General features: G+C 52.1%; 9 protein-coding genes across 9 annotated transcripts; 3 read left to right on the top strand and 6 right to left on the bottom strand.

The window, feature by feature from the left end:
• Positions 1–1,266: 1,266 nt before the first annotated feature.
• J4E84_006782 (uncharacterized protein) lies at positions 1,267–1,923 on the bottom strand (the record flags this gene model as incomplete). Its single annotated transcript, XM_049389369.1, has 2 exons — positions 1,267–1,769; positions 1,818–1,923. The coding sequence occupies 2 exons, from the start codon at positions 1,921–1,923 to the stop codon at positions 1,267–1,269; spliced, it is 609 nt and encodes a 202-aa protein (XP_049243078.1).
• Positions 1,924–2,541: 618 nt separating this feature from the next.
• On the bottom strand, positions 2,542–3,008 carry J4E84_006781 (uncharacterized protein; the record flags this gene model as incomplete). Its single annotated transcript, XM_049389368.1, has 2 exons — positions 2,542–2,855; positions 2,906–3,008. The coding sequence occupies 2 exons, from the start codon at positions 3,006–3,008 to the stop codon at positions 2,542–2,544; spliced, it is 417 nt and encodes a 138-aa protein (XP_049243077.1).
• A 276-nt stretch (positions 3,009–3,284) lies between these two features.
• Positions 3,285–4,235, bottom strand: J4E84_006780 (uncharacterized protein; the record flags this gene model as incomplete). The annotated part of the gene is made up of 1 exon (XM_049389367.1): positions 3,285–4,235. One exon carries the CDS (start codon positions 4,233–4,235, stop codon positions 3,285–3,287), a length of 951 nt encoding a protein of 316 aa, XP_049243076.1.
• Positions 4,236–5,642: 1,407 nt separating this feature from the next.
• On the bottom strand, positions 5,643–6,027 carry J4E84_006779 (uncharacterized protein; the record flags this gene model as incomplete). The annotated part of the gene is made up of 2 exons (XM_049389366.1): positions 5,643–5,950; positions 6,021–6,027. 2 exons carry the CDS (start codon positions 6,025–6,027, stop codon positions 5,643–5,645), a joined length of 315 nt encoding a protein of 104 aa, XP_049243075.1.
• A 1,810-nt stretch (positions 6,028–7,837) lies between these two features.
• On the top strand, positions 7,838–8,942 carry CHS7 (Chitin synthase, class 7; the record flags this gene model as incomplete). The annotated part of the gene is made up of 3 exons (XM_049389365.1): positions 7,838–8,072; positions 8,126–8,697; positions 8,748–8,942. The coding sequence occupies 3 exons, from the start codon at positions 7,838–7,840 to the stop codon at positions 8,940–8,942; spliced, it is 1,002 nt and encodes a 333-aa protein (XP_049243074.1).
• Positions 8,943–9,863: 921 nt separating this feature from the next.
• Positions 9,864–11,848, top strand: J4E84_006777 (uncharacterized protein; the record flags this gene model as incomplete). The annotated part of the gene is made up of 4 exons (XM_049389364.1): positions 9,864–11,147; positions 11,348–11,513; positions 11,564–11,680; positions 11,736–11,848. The coding sequence occupies 4 exons, from the start codon at positions 9,864–9,866 to the stop codon at positions 11,846–11,848; spliced, it is 1,680 nt and encodes a 559-aa protein (XP_049243073.1).
• Positions 11,849–15,756: 3,908 nt separating this feature from the next.
• Positions 15,757–17,707, bottom strand: J4E84_006776 (uncharacterized protein; the record flags this gene model as incomplete). The annotated part of the gene is made up of 2 exons (XM_049389363.1): positions 15,757–16,994; positions 17,041–17,707. 2 exons carry the CDS (start codon positions 17,705–17,707, stop codon positions 15,757–15,759), a joined length of 1,905 nt encoding a protein of 634 aa, XP_049243072.1.
• A 1,494-nt stretch (positions 17,708–19,201) lies between these two features.
• On the top strand, positions 19,202–19,994 carry J4E84_006775 (uncharacterized protein; the record flags this gene model as incomplete). The annotated part of the gene is made up of 2 exons (XM_049389362.1): positions 19,202–19,206; positions 19,361–19,994. The coding sequence occupies 2 exons, from the start codon at positions 19,202–19,204 to the stop codon at positions 19,992–19,994; spliced, it is 639 nt and encodes a 212-aa protein (XP_049243071.1).
• An 857-nt stretch (positions 19,995–20,851) lies between these two features.
• On the bottom strand, positions 20,852–21,705 carry J4E84_006774 (uncharacterized protein; the record flags this gene model as incomplete). Its single annotated transcript, XM_049389361.1, has 2 exons — positions 20,852–21,469; positions 21,523–21,705. The coding sequence occupies 2 exons, from the start codon at positions 21,703–21,705 to the stop codon at positions 20,852–20,854; spliced, it is 801 nt and encodes a 266-aa protein (XP_049243070.1).
• Positions 21,706–22,262: the final 557 nt, after the last annotated feature.

Here is a 22,262-nt window from a genome sequence, read left to right as displayed (position 1 = left end):
CCCCCATATCTCGGCGAACCCGTCCGTCTCGCGCCCCCCTGGTACACCGCATAACTTTTCGTTTAACTCGCCTTCTTCGTAAGCGTCGGCTTACCACGAACCATCTTGTACCTTATACTCAACTTGACGACGCGACGCTCCTTCTTCCCCGCACTCTTCGCGCGCGTCCGGCGACCTTCCACCTCCCTTGGCTCCGCATCGACCGCATCGCTCGGCGCCACCATCGCGAGTTGTTCACGAGCGTGGAACTCGCAGCTTAAGAACCTTGCCTCTTCGCAGAACCACTGGAAACTTGGAGCGTAGCCGGCCTTTTTTGTGGTGTTGTATTCTCGACCTTCGATGAGCGAGATGTTGTCGTAGAGGAGTTGGGTCGCCCAGCTCTCGCCATCCCATCCGATTTTCATGTTGAGCGCTGATGTATCGATGCCTTCTCCCTTTACGCTTTCGTCGGCTAGCGAACTCGGCGTCATAAGGCCGGTTGTATGGCGTTGCGATGAGGCTGTCGCGCGGCGAATGCGTGGGGTGATGGTGTAGAGGAAGAGAGGGCTGCGTAACAAGAAGCAAAGGTCGTCTGATGCTCGCGATTAGTTGATTGCAGCTATACTGGCCTGGCTACTTACCAAGGAGCTGTGTTCGATCGTGCGACGGTAATTTGCCCAAAGAGTCGTCGAATGAGCTTTGCAGATGACTGCGCAGCCTGTCTTTGGGCGGCCCAAGACGGAGCCTTAGCTTCATCGCTCTTGTCGGTTGTGTGGCGGTTCAAAAGACGGGTTGCTGGTGGTCTTTAGGCCGTGTTGTATCTGTCCCGAAGGTCGCGCTGCGTGAGAGGTCACAAGGTTGTGAATGGTGAGACTCCCGCGATAGGGAATATAAGTCGAGCCATACTTAGTGATTTTATTGCCTTAGACCGCGGACTGACTTTCTCTCACTCGTCAACCCATAACAGTCCTCGTGCGCAGTGGTTAGTCATCATGGGCCTGTCGATCGTTCAAAGTGAAGGCGACGACCGAAAAGGCCTGCGGACTACATCACGATGAAAACATGCAAGGTAGATGACCCAACGTTAATGAAGGCTCTAGAGTTTTAGGTTTCCGTTGGATGAGGTACCAATCTAGGAATGCTATCTGCTCGACGACCTGATAATTGGCTAGAGTGGGCTGGTAGCTACCGCCATCGGCAAGGTGCCCACGGCAAGCGCTATACGGAGACTTATTACATCCTGCCACCACATATCGAACCCACGGAGTCGTCATTATGGGGCTTCCGCTACTCGACAACAGCCTCTCCAGCCTCCTTCTCCCTCGCTATACGCTCTTCCTCGTTCTTTGCACGCTCCGCCTCATCCTTCTTACGCTTCTCCTCATCCATCTCACGAAACCTCTCCGCCAGCATATGCACCCTGTCAAAGAGCGCTATCATTGCCTCCCTCTCACTCACGTCCGACTTACCCTTCGCCAGCGTCCACTCGCCAACCAAGAAGCGCGCAACATGACCCTCCCAACGGACCGCACCAGGAATCCAGGATTCCGGTTCCAATTCCCACGCGATATTGACTGAGAGAGACTTTTGACCCTCTATCGTTGACGCATCGAATCCAGGTGGGTAATCAAAAGACCGCGCCATACTGTCAAGTGAATCGTTAGAGTCGCCGCCGTCAACGAGGGTCGTTGCACCGGAATGGAGTTCTACGTCTTTGTCATTTTGCGGGCCCTCCCACGTGTAGTTTCGTAGATGTTTTCTTCCCACGTCGAGAAGATAGATGATGTCCTCTTGACTTATGTTAGTCAATCACTTCCGATGGAAAAGGTGGCACTTACTACACCAAGGCTGGTACTCCGTAGAAGTGAAGACTCCTAGCTTCTTGTCCGTTATGACGTATTCTACCTGGTTCTTGAAGTTCGGGTCGCATTTCTTTTCGTCCATGATTACAGTAGTCTTGATGTGTTCTTTACGTGGAAGAAGTTACGGACTGGCCATGAAACAGCATCTTATATGGTACATGCGTTTGATATCAAACTTCTTCAGCGATGTGGGCGACGTTTTGGCTTGCTACCCATTCGCAGCATGAGAGGTGGCTAGACACGTGTCGCATGTTGCTGCATACATGTCGCTAAGTCATGATCAGTAGCTACCTGTTAAGGTAATGTATGTCTCTACTTTAAACACAGTCTTATCAGTAGCTACCTCTTAAGGTAATGTATACCTGTACATTAAACACGGTTCTATAGGATGCGACACGAAGTCTGGCTACCACTTGTGGCGGCGCAAGATAGCTTGGCTGATCATACCTTCCCGCATGTTTGCGAAAGCGGCTTCGAGCAATCGAGCTGCATATCCACAATGTCTCGACAAGCATCACTCAGAGTCAGGCAGCCTTGGATGATTGAATGGTACCGTTGATAGTTTGGTACAAGCCTAGTATACATTATGATAGAACAAATGGCCGCCAGCAACAATCCGCCGCGGCCAAGAGGTGAAGCACAGGGCACTAGTAATACAGACAAGCCATGAACATAACCTCAATGATCGCCATGAGCCACATCACTCATACTCTCGTGCCAAAGTAACAACCTTCTGAAACACATCGAGCAGCGCATCTGTCGGCGAGGAGGTACTTCTTCCCTTGGCCATCACATACCCATCAACGACAATAAGAACAACACTGCCCTCAAATACCGTCGCTCCACGAGAGTCCTTCTCCGCGCCCTCGTATCGTCGAATATCCAACTTGTTGTTGCAATCGTCACGGTTCTTGGCGCTGAAGGCTGGGCGACTGATGGAATGCTCGAGTGATTCTGTCTGCCAGGCATGGTCGTGCATGAAGGTTGGGTTCGCGAGGAGAGCTTCAATGGCCTCTGTAATGTGTTAGCAAATCAATCAGCATGTTGAAGAGGGTTAGACTTACTGAGGAAAGGTGTGTAGTCTGAAGCGGTGAGAAGCGGGAGACCACGGTACTTCTGGTCCGCTAGCATCGTCTGGAAAGCGTGTCGTACTGGGTTGAAAGTCATGTTTGGAAGTTGTACTTGTTGGATTGGAGTGTAGATATTTGCGAGTTATGTTTCGGCGGGACCAGGCTTTTATGTGGTCGGCGCGGTGCTTGATCTGATGCTTTACTCATGTATCCGGCTTGTTGATCGTTTGCTGCTGTCACAATGGAAGATAGAACTTTACCAATTGTAGCGGTATCATCTCGCGGCATGAAGGCGATGTCACCGTGCCAGTGGAGACCCCCTTCTGGACGTTTGGCATAGTCCGTAAAACCCACATGCAGTGGCGCGCCACACTCACAGAACGAAGAACTCGCGAATCATCTTCTGATTCCCGTTCGCATCAAGGTCCCCAATCCATGCGGCTGGTAGAAATGTCGCAGAGAAGCCACCCTTTTCGTCCATCCCAGCCTTGATTATGCAATTCCATAATCTCGCTTCTTCTACCGGCCAGCCGGTGGTTTGGTCTACTTGGGCCTCTTCCAATTCGATCGCTCGTTTGGACACCGCCACATGTTGCCCCGCATCCCAAAGGCCCTCGCGTGGTGGGTTACGTTCTAGAAGCGCTACTGCCTTTCGTCGGGTAACGGGACAGCGGCATCGAGTTGCGACAAAATAGAGCTGAGGAATTATCGCAATGTCGAAAGTAAAGTGAGCGGTGTTGGGGTTCGTGGGCGGCCTCGAGTCGATGATTGCTTGGGCATGATGCAGGATCTTCTTGAAGTGATCTAGATAGTTGTCGTATGTCTTCTCGATGACTGTTGCTGAGCATGATACGTAAACAAACGTCGTGTGATACGAAACCTTGAGGGCGTTCGCAGCCATTAATTCATCGTTCGAGAGCGCATGATACTTCTCGAAGCGCTGCATGTTCTCGTACCAGAGATGATGGCACGCCAACAGATTGTCGCGTTCTCGATACAGTTCAAGACTAGGATCCTGCCGAACGAGTGATCTTCTTCCCATAATATACAGATGAGTTATAGATGCATTGCGAAGCTCGAAGTAGGCCTGGTGCGCCTCGGAGAGACTCGCAAATGAGCGCTTGGAGTACGAAGCAGGCATCACTTGCAATATCTCCAAATCTTCCTGAATTCTGGCGCCATAGAGCAAAGCTTGCGCCATGCCGCGGGTGAAGATGGACATCAACTTGTCTTCTGTTGAGCTTCTCGAAGGTCCGGACCCGTCCAATGCTACCTTTGGGGGATACGTGGTTTGTAATGAGCCCCGATAGTTCGGTAGTGCCATGCGGGGCGCGTACATTAGTTTGAAGCCGTTCCTCAAATGGGTGAAGGCGGCATGGTAGTTGCCTTGGAGGAACTCAATGCAGACGAAAAGAAGACAGATAACGAGTCCAAGCTCCGGCGAGTAAGTGGCATCGCTCATTCGATTGACTAAGCAGCCAATGGACTTGTTGTAATGAGATAACATGACCTTGCGCTCGTGATTGGCAATGAAGCCCGCACATGCATGCTTCATATCTCCAGGCTCAGTTTGGCAAAGAGCTCCCAGAGCTATCACGGCATGGCGCACGGCCGGTTCCGAGTGGGCCATCTGCAGTACGATACGGGACCAAAATTCTTTGTCGAAGTTGGTGGAGAGTGCAGGGCAGGCGCAATGATAGTAGAAGTCCAGATAGCGTGCACTATCTCCAAGGCCACTGAAGGCAGAGATGGCGTTCTGCGGATCGGAGGCTCGTCCATGAGTCCAGACATGAACTTGGAACTTCGCGTCGTTTGTAGTGTAACCATCGCATTTGCGGCCAGTACGCACACACCTAACAGCATTAGCTCACGGAATGATCCGCGAGAACGGGGAGTCAATGCTTACTTGAGGCATTCTGGCTTCTTCTCATCACATTTGACGCGTCGCACTCTGGTATCGATGTGTCAGCCTTTTGTCACATGCAAAGGTGTCCGCTGCGTACTTGCACGTCTTGCAGCCTGTCTTCACTTTTGGAGCCCGTCTGCGGGCTTGGAAAGACGCCTCGCTCGTCGAAGACATCCTGGATGCAGGCCAGAGATGGCGGTAAGAGTACGGCGTGACTGCATGATGGAGACGCGTGAGTATAGTCGGATAGGACACGCGACGAAGGTGCGAGTGTGGCGGATGGAAGACGGCCAATCATGACATCAGCGCCCGGAAAGCATCACGTGCTTTTACGAGCCGACCAATCGTGAGATGTCGAACCCGCAGATGTCCGACCACCTCATACAAGAAAAAACCCGAACAGGTCTAGAGCCTACATCGACGCCAGGCCACCTGTTTTGTATGCTTTTATGTTGATGTAGGCTGCAGGCCTGTTCAGATTTTCCCTATGTTGACTTCCGTCGACGTTGCAGATCAGGCGCGCAACGACTGGTATAGCGAAGAGTGCAGCATCCAGATGAGGCATTGTATCTTTTGATCGACGGGATATGTGCCTGTGCTTATATACAGCTATGTACATGCCCGCGCGCTCCCATGCCAGCTACTGAGTCGAAACTACCTAAGATACCTAGGTAGCTTACAAGATGTCGCCGCGCGGAGCCTACATCCACGCTACGCTTGCCATTTGCTTCTCATTGTCCTATCGTAGGTTGCACACTTCTTCAGTCTCTTCAGGTTCTTCCTTGTCTGAGGAGCACCAACCGCCCCAACACACTTTTCCCACCGCTAAATGTTTGGAGATTTGGCGAGGATCATTGCATGCAACCCCAGAGCGGCCTTCTCAAAACCGTCCTTGGCCAATCCGTAGACCTCCTCGTCTACCAACGGGTCATTCCCCTCCTTCTCGCAGAGGTCGCCCTTGAGAACGATCGTGGGGGCCCCAGTGCGGCCGCGTTCCGGATGGACGGCCAAACACATGTAGCTACGTCTACCCTCATGTCCTATGAACATGCAGAGTTGCCAGAGTGACTGTATACCATTAGGACCGAAGATACCGTGGACACCAAGATTGATGACATAGTCGGACAGATAGTCTGGAAGTATCCTAAGTCAGCGGAGGAGAAACTATGTGGTGCAGCGGAAAAGAGAACTTACAGACTAGACGATGCATTGCGTCCGGATTCTCCGCCCACCAGATAGCCAAGATATCTCGGAGGACCAGATATATGCGATCGTAGAGCATCTCGCGAGTGAGACGCTCAAGCGGCTCGCGATAGATCTGCGGCACATACGGTCCTGGTGATGGCTCTGGGGATGGCGACTTTGACTGCGTACCAATGACGGGCATGTGGCCTGTCGGCGGAGCGTACGGCGGGGATGGCGACTTCGACTGTGTACCGATGATGGGTATGTGACCTGTTGGCGAAGCATACGGCGGGGAAGGGGACTTCGACTGCGTACCAATGATGGGCAGGGGAGCTTTCGGCGGAGCATGCTGCGCGGTGGTGTGGGAAGGAGCGTACGCGGTCGGTGGTATAGCCATACGCGAAGGCTGGAAGCTGGGAACCCTCGGGGAAGGCGGTGATAGCTGGCGTACGGACGTGGTTGGAGACATGGACGGGGAGGCTAGACCGGGCGACGGAGAAGTTGAGTAGCCCCTTGGTCCAGTCGTGACGCGAAGAGGATTCTGCGCCTGGTAGTCGTGCAGTCGCGACACTGCGTCGTTGGCGGTGCGGGAGAAATCAGGAGGATAGTCGGCCATCGTGTGTGATATGAAGTTGAGACGGAACTTGTTCTTGGTAGAGGACGTCGGCTGTTAAGAGCGGCGACTCAGGACTTGGAAGCTCTCAGATCATCAGGGCAAGCGGTCGAAGGAAGCAGAAGTGGGCGGTGATTGCTAGTGAAGTCGATGGTTTGGGGTCGCGCTCGTCGAGAAGAGATTTCGGGTGCAAAGTGAGAGTGGAATGTGAGTGAAAGAGACTTGCTCATATCTGACGACTGCCTGACCGTGCGGGACTTCCATAGTGACATCCCAATCACGGAAGGCTACCATCTCGTCTCGGTGCAAATACCAGAGGTTAAGCTATACAATGTGGTTTTAGCAGGATGTTGACGCCTGTTCCGACAGAACACGGTTTTACAGATTCACCTCACTCAACAAAGAACGTGAACACCGTGGAGCCTACATTAACCTGAAAAGATGCAAAGCATGTAACTCAACGTCAAAGTAGGCTCTAGGGCGTCCATACTTTTCCTTGAACGAGGTGCATTGCCCTAGGACCCGAGCGGCGCAAGGAATCTAGTTTCCAAGTACCAGCTCCCATCAGGCGGGTTTGTCGATGTGTCTTGTCGCTCTAAAACCACATATGCACAAATCGCGTGCTCTGCAACCTACATTAGCGATAAAGCCAACAGATGACAGAACCCTGAGGCAATGTAGACATCTATGTTATCTACTTCACCAAGGGCCAAGTTTTCCCGAAATTGGTGCTCGAGCATGCTCTCTTATGTGCCACTACGAGCCGCTGCGGTGTCTTTTATGGACATAGTATGTTATGGACAGGGACGATTTTCTTCCACAAGGACGTTAACAAAAGAGGAGGATCGCGACTTTAGTGCGAGTGGCGGCATCACGAGGTTGTATCGTTTCGTTGCCCGGAGAAAATCGTGGAGACGCAAATAGCACGGACTAGCCTGGATGTGGATACGACCTGCAGGGTGGGCCTAGTGCGGCTCGGGAAGTGTCAACAGTGCGCATTCACTCCTGACAACCGCCCCCATAGTATCCCTGACCCTCGTCGCACCCCACCGCGCTTTCTCTCGTTTCTGTTTACCTTGCGGACATTCACTCGCTAATCGTCCGCACCTTCCTCCGCTATCACACTTCACTCACTTACCGTCATCCACACCAAGCAACCGCCGTACACCGCGCCAGACCCGCCGCAACCCGAGCGACACCACACGTTTCGCAATCCGCCATCATGGGCTTCGGCGACTTCCAGACGATATGCGAAAAGGCACCGATACCACTATGCGCGCTTGTCGGCCACCAGGAGATCAACGATGGCGTGGGCATCCAGACAGAGTGCTATGCGCGCACCATTGAGATTGCGAATACCCTCATTTTCGAGGCGGCGAATGACTTTATGCACATTTTGGCCATGATTATGACCGTCGTCATGATTATCCATGTGCGCTCCAAGTTCACAGCTGTCGGTACGTTTGCGCATTGCCGTCTATAGCCGGGGCAGTTCACTAATGCACAGCAGGCCGCAAGGAAATCACATCCTTCTTCTACATCTACCTCCTTTTGACCATCATATCGCTCGTCCTCGACGCCGGTGTCGCTGCTCCTGGTTCTGCCGCCTACCCGTACTTCGCCGCCGCCCAGAATGGCCTCGTCTCCGCGCTATGCACCTGTCTGCTCATCAACGGCTTCGTCGGCTTCCAACTTTACGAGGATGGCACTACACTCTCCGTCTGGCTCCTACGCCTCTCTTCGCTGGCCATGTTCATCGTCGGCGGTGCCGTGAACCTCCTGACATTCAAGGGCTGGGCTGGACTGGAACCCGGCAACCCCGTCGGCATCTTTGTCGTTACCTACATCGTCAACGCCATCTGCCTCTTCGTATACACCGTCAGCCAGATCATCTTGGTTGTTGGAACATTGGAGGACCGCTGGCCACTTGGTGATATCTCCTTCGGCATCTTCTTCTTTGTCATCGGCCAGGTCATTCTATACGTCTTCAGCGACACCATCTGCGACCAGGTCCAACACTACATCGACGGCCTCTTCTTCGCAACTATTTGCAACCTGCTTGCTGTCATGATGGTCTACAAGGTACGCTTATCACTAACATCATCCAATCGAACAACGCTGACAACTTCCAGTACTGGGACTCCATCACTCGCGAAGATCTCGAATTCTCCGTCGGCGTCAAGCAACACAACTGGGAGGTCAAGGAGCCTTTCCTCGAGGAAGACCAAAAGCGTGGCACCATGTACCAGGACTCCGACTACGACGCACCATCGCTATACCAACAACCGTACACGCGCAATTCGCACTACTCCGCCGTCGGCCACTAGGCTCACGACAACATCCCGCTTTGTTTTACTTTCGATGATACTTGTTTTGCGCATACCATTTTACGGCATTGGGTGGAGTTTATGGCGCATATCAGTTTCGGCAAAATGCTTCAGCACTGTACTACTGCTTGTGAACGGTAGCCTTTCGGATTTGGAGGAACTAGGACCTGCAAAAGCACAGGGTAATGTGCTCTTTTGCCGCCTTTTGCAGACGAGATCATGACATATTTAGCGCTTATATAGTAATACCAACTCTTTACAATCGACCGAAGTCCTCCCTGCGCACACCGTCGTCTCATACAAGGAAGGGAACGAACAGGTGCCCTACAGTCTACATTAGTTTAGAGATAAAACTACGACAAGATCTCAAGGCGATGTAGACTTCTAGGTCATATACAGTCCTGTTCCTGTAGGTGGGTGTCTTGATGTATTCTTTACATGGGGTCTTGTCGGAGCCGAGGCTTCTTGGGGACGCGTGGAAAGCGCCGCAGCAGCACAACCCATCCCATCTCCATCTGGCAAGCACTGCGAATACCATTGCTGAAGACATCCTTGGAACACTGCCTTCACATGATTGTCGTATGTACTTTCACCGCTCGAAGTTTGGGAGAACCTTACTCCGGCCCCTTCCCCGGATTCGCTGCATTGATGATACGCTAGTGAGCGGGTCGATGTTCATCCCCGCATCATGTCCGATGCACCCTCGGGGCTTCATTCGGCAGGCATAACTTCGCGGAATGCTGTCATCTCGCGATGTAAATTTCGCTGCTACTGTATCATTGACCGTCGCTTTAGGGAGTAGCACTATCGCAATCATCGCATACAATCGCCTTCCATCTCATCTTTACCGTTTACTGGCTCACCCATTAGTGCGCCAAACTCCAGCAATTCGATAACGAATCGATATACTACGTTGACGCGATGCCAAAAACGGATGTTCTCATATCCGGTTCCGGTTCAGCTGGTGTCTTCGCAGCAACTTGGCTAGCAATCTACAATATCCCATTTACGATTCTGGAGCGACGTCCTGGTCCACTAAAGATCGGCCAAGCAGATGGCGTACAGGTGCGCACAGTAGAGATCTACGAGTCATTTGGTCTATCGGAAGATCTGTTGCGAGAGGCATACCATATCTTAGAGGTATGCTTCTGGGGCGTGGACGAAGATGGCAATAGCAATGAGCAAGGCGGTATCAAGAGGAAGAGCAGATCAATCGATACGGAGAAGGGCCTGAGTCATTTGCCACATGTGATTCTGAATCAAGCGCGCATGAACGGACTGATGCTGGGAAAGATGGAGACCATCTTGAAAGAGCAGGGAAGATGGAAGGAAGGCACGAGCAACGGGATCGAGTATGGCTGGGCCGTTAAGAGTGTGGAAATCGACGAGAAGAGAAAGAACGACCCAAACGCGCATTGTGTCAAAGTGACCGCTGAGAAAGATGGCAAAGAAGATGTCTGGGAAGCAAAGTACGTCTTAGGCTGCGATGGCGCACATTCCACCATCCGCAAAGCCCTCGACATCCGCATGCTCGGCGACTCTTCCGATACCGTCTGGGGTGTCATGGACATCTACCCACTTACGACCTTCCCCGACATCCGCCGCAAATGCACCATACACAGCACCGCTGGCAACCTGATCATCATTCCCCGCGAGGGTGGTCAACTAGTCCGTTTCTACATCCAGCTTCCCGCCGGCACGCAGCCCAAGACAGTGAAACTGGCCGACTTGCAAGACCAGACTCGCAGGATCTTTGCGCCATATACCATGGACTTTGCAGATGTCTTCTGGTGGAGTGCATACAGCATCGGTCAGCGCCTCGCGGAAGTCTTCCATGCGCATAATCGCGTCTTTTTGACGGGCGATGCGTGTCATACACACTCACCAAAAGCAGGTCAGGGAATGAACGTATCGCTTCAGGATGGGTACAACATCGGCTGGAAGCTTGGCTCCGTGCTGTCTGGTCTTTCGCCGCCTTCTCTGCTGTCGACATACGTTACCGAACGCAGTAAGACGGCAGCTGACCTCATTGCTTTTGACAAAGAGTTAGCAAAGATGATCAGCAGAAAAGATCGATACGAAGGCGAGTTTGCGGACTACTTCCGGAAGAGCGGGCGGTATATGGCGGGGTTCACGGCGAGGTACGAAGACACCGTTATTACCAAGGGGATGGAGAAGGAGAAGAGTGCGGCTACGGCGGTCACGGTGGGGACGCGCTTTCCAAGCGCGCAGGTGATACGGTTTTGCGACTGTAAGGCCGTGCAGTTGATGAGTGTACTGAGGAGTGATGGGAGGTGGCGCGTCGTGGTCTTTGGGGGGGATGTCAACCAAGCGCAGCATCGCGAGCGACTGGCCAAAGTATGCGCGCCCAGCTTCCATAGTCTTCGTATTCTAACACCGTTCAGTTGGCAAAAACACTCGAAGCAACCGCAAGCCGATATACACCTGCTGAAAAACACATCGACAGCGTCATCGAGACGCTCCTTGTGTTGAGCAGCAAATTCCCGGAAACGGAGCAGGAAAGCATACCCGACTACTTCTGGCCAAAGAGCGGGAAGTGGAATATACGCGGTGTGTTGCCTTTTCGTATCTTGTCTATCATCGCGCTGACAATGCGACAGATCTTCACAAGACCTTCATCGACGACGACCACTATAATTCCGGTCACGGACATGCCTACGAGAAGTACGGTGTGAGCCCCGCCGTGGGCGCAGTCGTCATCGTGAGACCTGATCAATGTAAGCAGTCGATGCGCGATCATGAGACTGCAAGAGAAATACTAACCAGCTCTAGATGCATCCAAAGTGACGAGCCTTGATGACTTGGATGGTGTTGCGGACTTCTTTGCGGGATGTTTGATCGAGCAGGCGTCCGCGCCGAATGCGGGCGCAAGCGCGAAGTTGTGATTCATGTGATGGCTGTCAACTCCTCCGGCACCGGCTGCGCAGCCAGAATCCTTAGGAGGGGACGAGACTAGCGAGTATAAATACCACCTCTCATGTATGTCCTCCAACTTCTCTTCCATATCCTCACCTTTCATTTATCAAAAATATCGAGACAACACGACTATGTCCGGATTTCCTGGTTCTTTCCAAAATTCATTCCCTCGAGATCTATGGAGCTGTCTCGATCGTTCCAAAGTTCGGCTACTCCCATGATATGTCTCCCGGCAGCTCGCCTTTCTTCCATCATTTCAAAATCGCCACGGGCGATTTCATGACCTCTGCTCTCTGAGAACGTCCAAAGCTCCGCATTCATCGAATATATGTCGCTTTTGCAGAAAAAAAAAAGAATGCAGGCGGTATGTGGGAAAAGTGCAAGATCGCTGGGTACACATGTCCGTCTTTTTCGGATCTCTTGTACCATTTTTGAGAACATCATGTAGTCTTCAGTGCTCGACCAAAGTCCAAAATCATCAATCGGCAGCCATATGAGATATTTGCTCTTATGTAGATCAAAAAGACATTTCGAGGCTAGGATAAGTCCTGCGGGCGGAAGATTGCTGCACTATTTGTCAAAAATTAGCAAGATTGGATCCATGTGTTCTCTCGGTTCTCTGCCTTGTCCATAAGCTGTACTCGTCACTCCACTCTAACGTTAGTGGTATTCTGACAATATAAATATCTCGCAGATGGAAGGTAGAGCTTCCATAACTTCACTTTTCACCTTACCTTACCAAAACAACAGATGGCAAGTTCTATGTTCTGTTCTGCCGCTCAACTTCAAAACTGCCGAATTGCCGTTGAATGTCTCCCTGGAGGGCCACTTTTCCCAATGATTCATTGTTTCCCAAAAATCGCCAGTGGCGAATGATGGAGCTGGTGGTCAAAAGTCCGTACTCGACAGATGCATGAGATTTTGAGCGAATTTACATCACCACAGTTGCATGAGTGCAGAAGTCAAAGAGCCTATTGAGTTTCAAAGTCTTTGATACAAATGTGATGTAGTTGTTGGCCTTATTTATGATCGCGACTTTGGACAGAGGGTGTTATCTTGTTTACGCCCGAGGGCCTTCAAAATCTTCGAATATCACATGAAAGTTCAATGCGTACTTTTTCCCATGGATATTCTAAAAAGTTGGTATGCGCAAACTCATGTGCAAGGCTTGCTTGCATGTCATGTAAACGATTTGAGGATGTCTCTTGTCCTATATTATTAATCATCGCCTTGATCACGAAAAAGCATGTCCTTCGCTTCATGGGAGTGCTGCGCTCTTCTTCCAAAACCGTCTTGCAACATGATGATCTTGACAGCACACAAGGCCTTCAAAACAGCATTGTGCCAAGATACATGATCAAGTCCATCGCTTAAAGCGTTGAACCGACCATGACATGAACCGCATCGCTCATCGACGGACTCCAAACCCATTGGATGGAGCAAAACACCGCGATTTCACTACATTCAACACCTCCCCTCTTCCTACTCCAAGCAGCAAGCCAAAAGCGGCCTCAACCTCCGCGGGCCCCTCCTAATTTCCACACCCTCTCCCTTCCTACCCAAAGCAGTAAACCCATCCTCGGTCTTTCTCTCCGCTGCAATCCTCCTACTTTCTACACCTACCGCAAACAGCATATTTCACAACCCGCTAGGCGTCCCGTCGACCACGATTATCTTTCTCAGCAAAGATACATTGGCTGGCGTTGAGTACCGCTGCAGTAGGTGCTTGGTACGAAGACGTGCCGAAAGCGGTAGTCGGATATAAGGATGCTCAGTGTTGTGGAGTGGGTGCTGCGGCGAAGTGAGCCGCGTGCGAATCGAGTGCCGATCTCGAGTCAACGGGACAGGGGTTCTGGGTATCGTTGCCGAGAAGAGTGGGTAGGCGGCATCGGATTTGTGCGTGCAAATGGGAATTGAGATGTCGATGTTGGTGGGTACAGTAATGTGTGGGTGGGGACAACCGTGCCGGTGACTTGGGCTCCATTCCTACGGGTTGCCGTGGCTCAGCAGCCTTTTCGGAGATTGCTTGGTGGCTTGGACTCGAAACGAACCTCGGTTGACTTTTCGTTGCCTTCAATAGTCGACGAGGATCCAGGGACGATGGTGTAGATGGTGCAGGTCAGTGCGCTTTTCTCGCTTGCATCATGTGCGCGTCATATTGTCGTCACGACTTATTACTTTGTGCCTTTCGCGACTTTGACGAGTATTGATGTCTTTGTGTGTATGGGCATTGATCAGGCACCTGTCACTACGAAACATATTTGCGACGATTCCATGACTTTACCAAAGGCTCTTTTGGTTGAGCCCTGGCGCCGTTGACCCCATCGCACGATCGCCATGCCTGAAAGCGAACATGAGTAAAATTGCAAAATTAATCCCTCCATGTACAGAATCTGATCGTTTGGAAGTCATGTCCTCTTGAAGGCATCACAGGTGATGATGAGCGGCAGCTCCAGCCCGTAGATGTAGTTTCCCGCCAGGACTACATGCGCCCCACCACAAACACTCATATAAAGTCAGACCTTGTGCATATTCCTTTCCAGTCTCTGCATCACCACTTCTTCTCTCCACAAAACCAAAACTGGAATGAGAAAGTTTTATGTGTGCTGCGCTCGGCGCCTTTCTTCCAAAAGAATTTTGAGAGCTACTATGAGACCCTCTCGAGGTTCCAAAAAATATTGCCGTCGCTACACATGATCGTCCAGAGACACTACGCATGCAGCCTCCAAAAACAAAAAAGCGATGAGAAATTTGATGTGTGCTGCGCTCTGCGCCTTTCTCTTAAAAATAATGAACACTGACCAGCTTACATGAGACCTCTCGCATTGCCGAAGACATTCCCGTTCACTACAAATGGTTCTCCGCAAACACTGTACTTATAGTCCTCACGACAGTCCATGCAATCCCGAAAAGACATGGTTGAGTCTCTGATGTCAATCCAATATCCAAGCATCGTCACAAGCACCTCTCATGCTTTTCCCGCTACTCGTGGAATCTTTCCTACTATCAAAAACCCCAGAATCGACAAGATGTTCCTTCATGTGACTACAAAACTAAACACAGTCGTAAACATGGCGTCTTCTCGGGCTTCCGCCAGTTAAAGAGAGGGTCGATTTTACTTAAAGCAAGTAGATCACCCATCATGGCTGCGATACCGGTATTTGGCGATGTATCCAAAAGCTAGGGCCACTGCGGTCTGTACAAATGCTGTATTCGCACGGCACATTCTCTCCCTGCATCTATGCCTTTCCTTTTTACCATATTACCAAAAAACTAGATGCGCCGATATCATGTTTCCTGTAGCCTCCCTTCCCCAAACGAAAAATCCTTGCGCCTGCAGGCTATGGCGTTCGTGCTTCCCTTGACGATAAATTCGGCTCAACGTATAGCCCTTTCGAAAAGGATCATACTCAAGATCTAATGAGCAAAGTCTGAGTGACTTCTGCAGTTTTACAATCGCTCCGAATTATAAGATTGCTTTCTCGACTTCACAAAAACGATGGTCAGACTACTTCATGGGGTGAGCGCGTCGGTCACCTATTCAAAACATGTCAAAAGAGCCAACGCGACTGCTGCATGTGAGCAAATAGATTTAGAAGATGCTCTCAAACTTCAAAAGCGCCAGGGGCGAATACCATGTGTCTGGACTAGGCTCAAATCGATACAGAATACCTGAAATCTAAAATCATGATAGTCAAGTCCTGGCTTTATGATCGAAAGCAATGGCGCTCTTCTCACTTATGCTGCTTTCAGCGTTTCGATACAGAGTCGACATATCAAAGTCAAAATTCTTCCATAGCCTTGATATGTCGATTCTCAATCAACAAGCTGAAAGCACCATGATATGTCAGCACCGTGTATTACATTCTATCACAATCTACAGCACCCCCCTCTCCACAAACCTAACCGGCAACTCCACACTCCTCGCCCTCAAATACTCACAAACATTCTTACCCAGCGTATCATACGTACTACAAGCATCATACCCACGATCCAAATGATCATGCAACAAAAAGTGCACCGCCTTGACATTCCGCATTTCAAACCGATCAATCGGTTTACCCTTGTATTCTTCCGGCCCCAATAACTCCTTCACCTTGTCGATAGTGAGGAAACTACGCAACCACTCCCATTCATCGGCGTGGCGGACGAAGAAACCGACATTGGCATCTGAGCACTTGTCGCCCGAGCGACCGAGGACTATGGAGCCGAGGGGGAGGCGGATGGTGGGACCGAAGTGGGAGAGTGGGATGGGTGATGTAGTTTCGTAGGAGGGTTGTTGGCGCGGGTACTCGCGGAATGTAGGTGCGAGGGGCATGTCGATTACGTTTTTGCCATCCGCGAACCCGCTGGTTGCTTCACCTTCCCAGATACAATGTACGCGTTGTTTGACGGCTGACTGCGGAAGAAGCGAGGGATGGTACTCGTAGTATGGTTTCCCCTCTGCTTGCCGCACGTCATTACCCAGTGACGCCCCCGGACACGACATGAGGAAGTTTACCATGGAGATGCGAAAGAAGCCTTTGGGGTTGCGCATGTTGAGCAGCTCTCTGTCTCGAGACTGGGCAAAGACGCGGAAGTCGACCGTGGCGACGTCTTGGTTGCGAGCGTCGATGACGGAGGAACCGTTTTGCATGAATTTTAGGACGTCGAACTTCTTGATCAGCTCTGGGCCCAATTCGTACCGGATTTGCTCTTCGATCCATCGGCATTTCTCTTCCATGTGCAGGCCAACAAGGTAGATGTGGTATTCGGCTTGCCAGCCCGCGAAGCCTGTGATGCCGACTTTGGTTGTTGGGGGTGGTGGCAGTCCTTTGATGCCGGAGACTTTGACTTGGTCTTTGCCGATTTGTTCGATCTTGATGTCGGTCAGGTCTGCGGTGACGTCGCAGTTGTAATATAGTGGGCCTTGGATCTCGTAGAGAAGCTGAGATGTTACGGAGTTGACTGTCATGCAGCCACCGGTATTCTTCTCCTTGTACATTACGCCCTCGCCTTTGTTGTCGATGGCGCAGATGGGGAAACCCATGTTAATATGCTTGCCTTGAGCTAGGAGGCTACGAAAGTCGGAGCAGTAACCACCAGATACATACGCGGCACATTCAAGAAGATGGCCTGGAAATATCAGTACAACGTACACATGTGATTGTAAACGACCTACCAATGACTAGAGAGCCAGCCAATTCATCGAATTGATAACTCGTCCATTCGTGCCACCATGCAGCGGCACCAATAATGGGCGAAGCATCCGAGACACGACCAGCGATGACAATGTCAGCCCCTTCCGTCAGTGCTCTAGCGATACCCAAACCACCAAGATAACATTGAGCACAAACAGGCTCAAGACCCCACTCGGGTACCGACTTATCATGCATCAAGCTCTTGAACCCCTCGCCTTTATCCAGCATACTCTTGACAGTACCCGTAACATCGTCACCCTCGATCCAAGCAACCTTCATTGAATACCCAGCTTCCTTACACGTCTTATCTACAAGCTTAGCCAGTAGCTCCGTATCCGATGCACCAGCATTGACACAGACTTTGATACCACGAGTAGCTATATCTTGTATTGCAGGAGTAAAGCAGTCCATAAAGTTCTCAGCGAACATGGCATAGTTGAGCTTCTCCTCGAATGAGCGAGCTTGCAGCATCTGCTCCTTGTTCCTTAGCTTTCCGGTGCCATGCATGGTCATGGTCATTTCGGAGAGCCAGTCCCCTACTATGACATCGACGTCGTCTTTGGCGAGAGATGCAATGGCTCGAACACGGTCGGAGAAGCCGCCTGAGGCGCCGCCCACGCGTACGGGTCGGCGGACTGCGGGGGCCATCTTGAAATCGTTTCAAGGAGTTGGTCGGTATGATGAGGATGGCGGGTAGAAGGCGCTGAGCGAGCGAAAGATCGACTGGAAGCCATGCTGAGATGTATGACTGCACCATCGGGACAGCTTTCCCTCATGCACCTGCATTCTGTGTAGGAAGTCGAACGGCTGTTCATATCCGTAGGATGCTGCGGAATACGCGTTGACAACTAGGACAGACATGTACCCCACTTGGGCAAGCCGCTGGGACTAAACCATCAGTAGCCAAGGTCCGACCCACTGACTCCGCTCTGGAGTCTAAGGATCACTTTCGAGTTGCCGAACATATGCGAGATCGTTAACTCATGTCGCGCGTGTGCGCGTTCCAGGGCGGGTTGTGGGTTGAGGGCTGTCGGGGCACCTCACAGGATGAAACTGAACAGGTCTGCAGCCTACATGTAAACGAAAACAGGCGAACTAGAGGACCTGACGCTAATGTAGGCTTCAGAATGTTGAAGTTTACTATTTCCCGAATGTGGTGGGGGAGTGTTGCGGTGATCAAGCAAGCATGCCCAGGTGGCCAGCGTGAGAGTAGCGGCAAGACCCGCGTCACCGATCGTGAAACTCACATCTATATACCCATTGGGAGTAAGCGCTCAGGAATAATGCCATCGCTGTTACTATCACCGGAATCGCGTCGTCGTACACATCTCGCAATCCCTTGGAGCGCTGTGCCACACACCACGTGCCTTCCGAGTCGGACCGACACTAAAACACACACCATCCCCTAACCATCGCGCATCCCCGCATCTCCACACCTGGGATCAACTTTAATGTCGCAGTCACCGGGGCGCGCTAGAGCGCCCGCTGGCCTCCCCATCCACGCCCCCTCCTCCAGCAACGACAACCATGATAACGCACCCCTACCTTCGTATCTCGCCCGGCATATCCAGCTCGGCTTCTCCACCGACGATGTCGCTGCGCTCATCACCGCCATCGACTCGAGCCAAGACCGATCGTCCTCCTCTACGAACAGGACGCTAGCGCACCTCCCCGCAGAACTGCTCCTACAGATTCTCGAACATGTCCCTGTGGACTATATCCTCGACTGGCGGTTAGTCTGCCGTGGCTTTCGCGATGCGATCGACGGGCGGGTTCTATACCGCTGTCTGCAGAGGACAGAGCTGGTGGGGTATATGGGGGCGAGAGATTTTGGACTCATGGTGGACTTGGACGACGAACAGTATGAGTCGGTCCATTTACTCGAAGCGGGGTTTTCGCACGTCGAGTGGGATACTGCTGCAGATCCGGAGACAAATCGACCCGCGTGGAGCGCGACGCACGCCGTTTTTGAGATCGCAGAGGAGTGGTATGACGCATTCTGGCAAGTAGGCGGTGCGGCAGCGCATGATGGCGATGCCATTCTCGACGTGGACTCAGACTGGTATAGTGTCTTGGACCGACTGCAGTTGCGTCGCAGGGAAGAATATTTCGGGACGTTGCGCTGGTGCATCCGGCTCGACCATGCGGTCCTAGATTTGGATCTCCCATGCGAATGGCGGCGCATGCACTTCGACGTCGATGTCACACTACAAACGGGATTGATACGGGTTGCGTGGAAAGACATGCTCATCCGCTTCCTCAAGACAGAACGACAATACCGGCTACTACTAGAACAAGTAGGTCTGCTTTCGAAACAGCTCGCATGAACATGCTAACAACCACGACCCAGAAAACCGACTCACCCTACACCTTCTCCCACCACGAAGACTGCCTCCGCTCCGTCCGCCGCACCCACCTGATGCGCTCCCTCACCGACAGTAAAGACGACAGCCGCATCCTCTGGCACATGCGCCTCCTCCCACCCCTCTGGGCCAGCGCCCCATCCCCCAAACACACACCCCTAAGCCTCACGCCCACCGAAAACGACGCCATAACCACACTCCTCCTGCTCCGCCGCGCCGCCTCCCTCACCTCCTCCCAACTCACCTACCTCCACACCCTCCACTCCTCCTACCAAACCATGGAGTCCGCCCTCCGCGACCTAGACGAAACATACTCTGAATTCAAATCCTACATGAACATGCCTGGTTTCCAGACGAATATCCTGCTGCCGGCTGTGATTCGCAATGCGAAGAATATACCGAGGAACCCTGTCGCGTGGAGTGATGAGCTGAGGAGTAAGATTGAGGGCATGGTGGAGAAGTGGCGGGGGCAGAGGGATGTGGTGGAGAGGGTGAGGGGGTTGTTGGAGAGTAGTAATGTGGCGATGGCTGTGCCGGATGATAGCTTTGATGAGCTGGGGAGTGATTTTTGAGATGGTGGCAGATGATGGGACGGGATCTAATGGCAGGATTGAGATGTGGGATGGAATGGGTCTGCGGGCGGGCTGGCATGATGGATGATTTATCTTCTTTCGATGTGAGAGTGATCTTCGGTGGACGAGATATACTTTTAATATTTTGCCGATTGTTTGAATAGTGTTTCGAGGTTTCCAGCTCGAGGCTATGGCCTCTATATTCTTCGTAGACACAGAATAATGCGATGGTACTACGATCAAGAGAAGCATCTGTGTTAGTTCAGATCCTTACAAGGAGATCAGGTATTCTCAATCCGTATTCTGTACTCTTAATCGAGGCATACGTTGTTGTTTGTCTTACCAACCGTATAGGATGCCAAGCCATAAAGCCATCTATACCTTTCGATAATGCTTTAGTACGCCCAGTGTATTACGAGGGTGATGTGTATGTGACAACACCTCCGTCACACTACTTATATGTTTAAGGATCCAGCATCACACAACATCACAATCAACCAGCAATCTGAAGATGAAGTGTTCCAAAGTATTATGATTAAGGCCTGGAATCTATCCCAAGCTCGGTATGCCGAATGCGTAATGTGTATATCTCAAAACACCATGCGCTGCATCAAACCATAATAAACAAAAAAATGCGCCAAAGCTAGCTCATCGAATCATTGCGCTCGCAAGCTATCAACATGAAGAGTAACAACAAGCGCCGGGCGACATGCTCGCTAATGCAGGGAAGACATGCGGTGGAAGTAATGCAATGCGAGGCGAGGCGGTGGACATGCAGGGGTAATGTGAAGCCTGACATGCCATGCGCGGGAATAAGAAGAAGTTTCTCGAAGTAACGCGGTGGTGTAATGCCATGCTCAGAGAATGAGAGCAGCGCCGAGGAAGACCATGGACGCGCCGACCATGGCGAAAGGAGCCATGGAGATGGACGAAGCGGCACCGTCGGCGGGGGGAGCGGCGGCGTCACCAGTCTCGCTGGCCTCGGCACCCTCAGAGCCAGTGGCAGTCGCGCTGTTGGAGAAGGGTGTGGCAGAGGAGAAAGCAGAGCCGGTTGACATGGAGTGCATGCTCCTGCTCTCGCTGGTGAGGCCGCTGGTCTCGCTGGCGGAGATGATGCTAGTAGATCCGGACAGGGCACTCGAGGTGGTGCTGCTCATCGACATGCTCATGTCGCTGCTCATGCTTGAGGCAGTCTCGTCGAAGAGAGCCTGGATGCGGATCTCGTGGCACTGGTCGCCAATCCACGAGTCGTACAGGTTGCCGAAAGCACCGCTCATGCAGCGCCACCAGCGGGTGCTGCCTCCTATGGCGAGCGAGTCGTTGCCGCACACTGAGAAGCCGCCTGTGTAGATTGCGCCTGCCTGGGGAGGGCCATCGAACTGGAACTGTTGGTTGGCGACGATGGAGCCGGTGCGGCCGTATTGGTCGTGGAGGATACCGTCTTCGAGAGTGCAGAGGAGGTCGCCGTCAGATGCCTGGTGATGGTGTTAGTACGATGTTATGAGTAAGAGTCCAGGGGAGCACATACCTCTTGAGCAGTTTCGCGCCTCCTGAGACTGGGGTTCTCGAGTGTGCCAATTCGGAAGGGCGTCGTAACAGTCGTCTTGCAGCCCTCGGGCGCAGAGGCATCGGGAGCAATGCCCTCCTCGACGGCCTGGGCGAGGCCAGTGGCCGCGAGGAAAAGCGGAGCGAGGATGGTGGAAGTGCGCATGGTGACGGTCGAGGATCCCTGACAAGCTAAGACCCACAAGTATAGGAGTGTCGTATCGTATTACTCGTGATGATATGAAGAGTGCGGGATAGAAGATACTCGTGATATGGGCTTGCAGCGTCAAAGTCGTGAAGAATAGCAGAAGAGCGGCGATGGGAGGGTGCAAGATAAGAGGCTGGACGCGAGGCCGGCCAGAATTATTTGTTGGTGCAACCCTCGCGCGACTTCCACACAAAGCAAGGCCCAAGGCGCAACAAGCAAGGTGTACCTGCAGATCGACGCTCAATCGGGCAAGGCCCAACGCGTGGACGTCAATGCGTAGATTGCATGTTTATCGTTGAGATCATAACCGCTTGCCGAGATGAAACATGGCCGACCATGCACCCTATAGGGATGACGCCCGTAGAACTCCTGGGGAACAATACGAGAGCCACGGCCGTCCACGTAGGGCATGGTAGAGACACAGGAAAGCGCATCGTGTGCGTGCGACAGCGCCTTCTACACCCACACCGCCACCGGCACCAAGGCAGGTACCCGCGCCGACGTTGGAACTTGCG

This window comes from Alternaria hordeiaustralica, assembly GCF_023758085.1.
Source record: "Alternaria hordeiaustralica strain BMP 2776 chromosome Unknown scaffold_13, whole genome shotgun sequence".
Classification (NCBI taxonomy): domain Eukaryota; kingdom Fungi; phylum Ascomycota; class Dothideomycetes; order Pleosporales; family Pleosporaceae; genus Alternaria; species Alternaria hordeiaustralica.
This window is presented reverse-complemented; position numbering and strand designations above follow the sequence as displayed.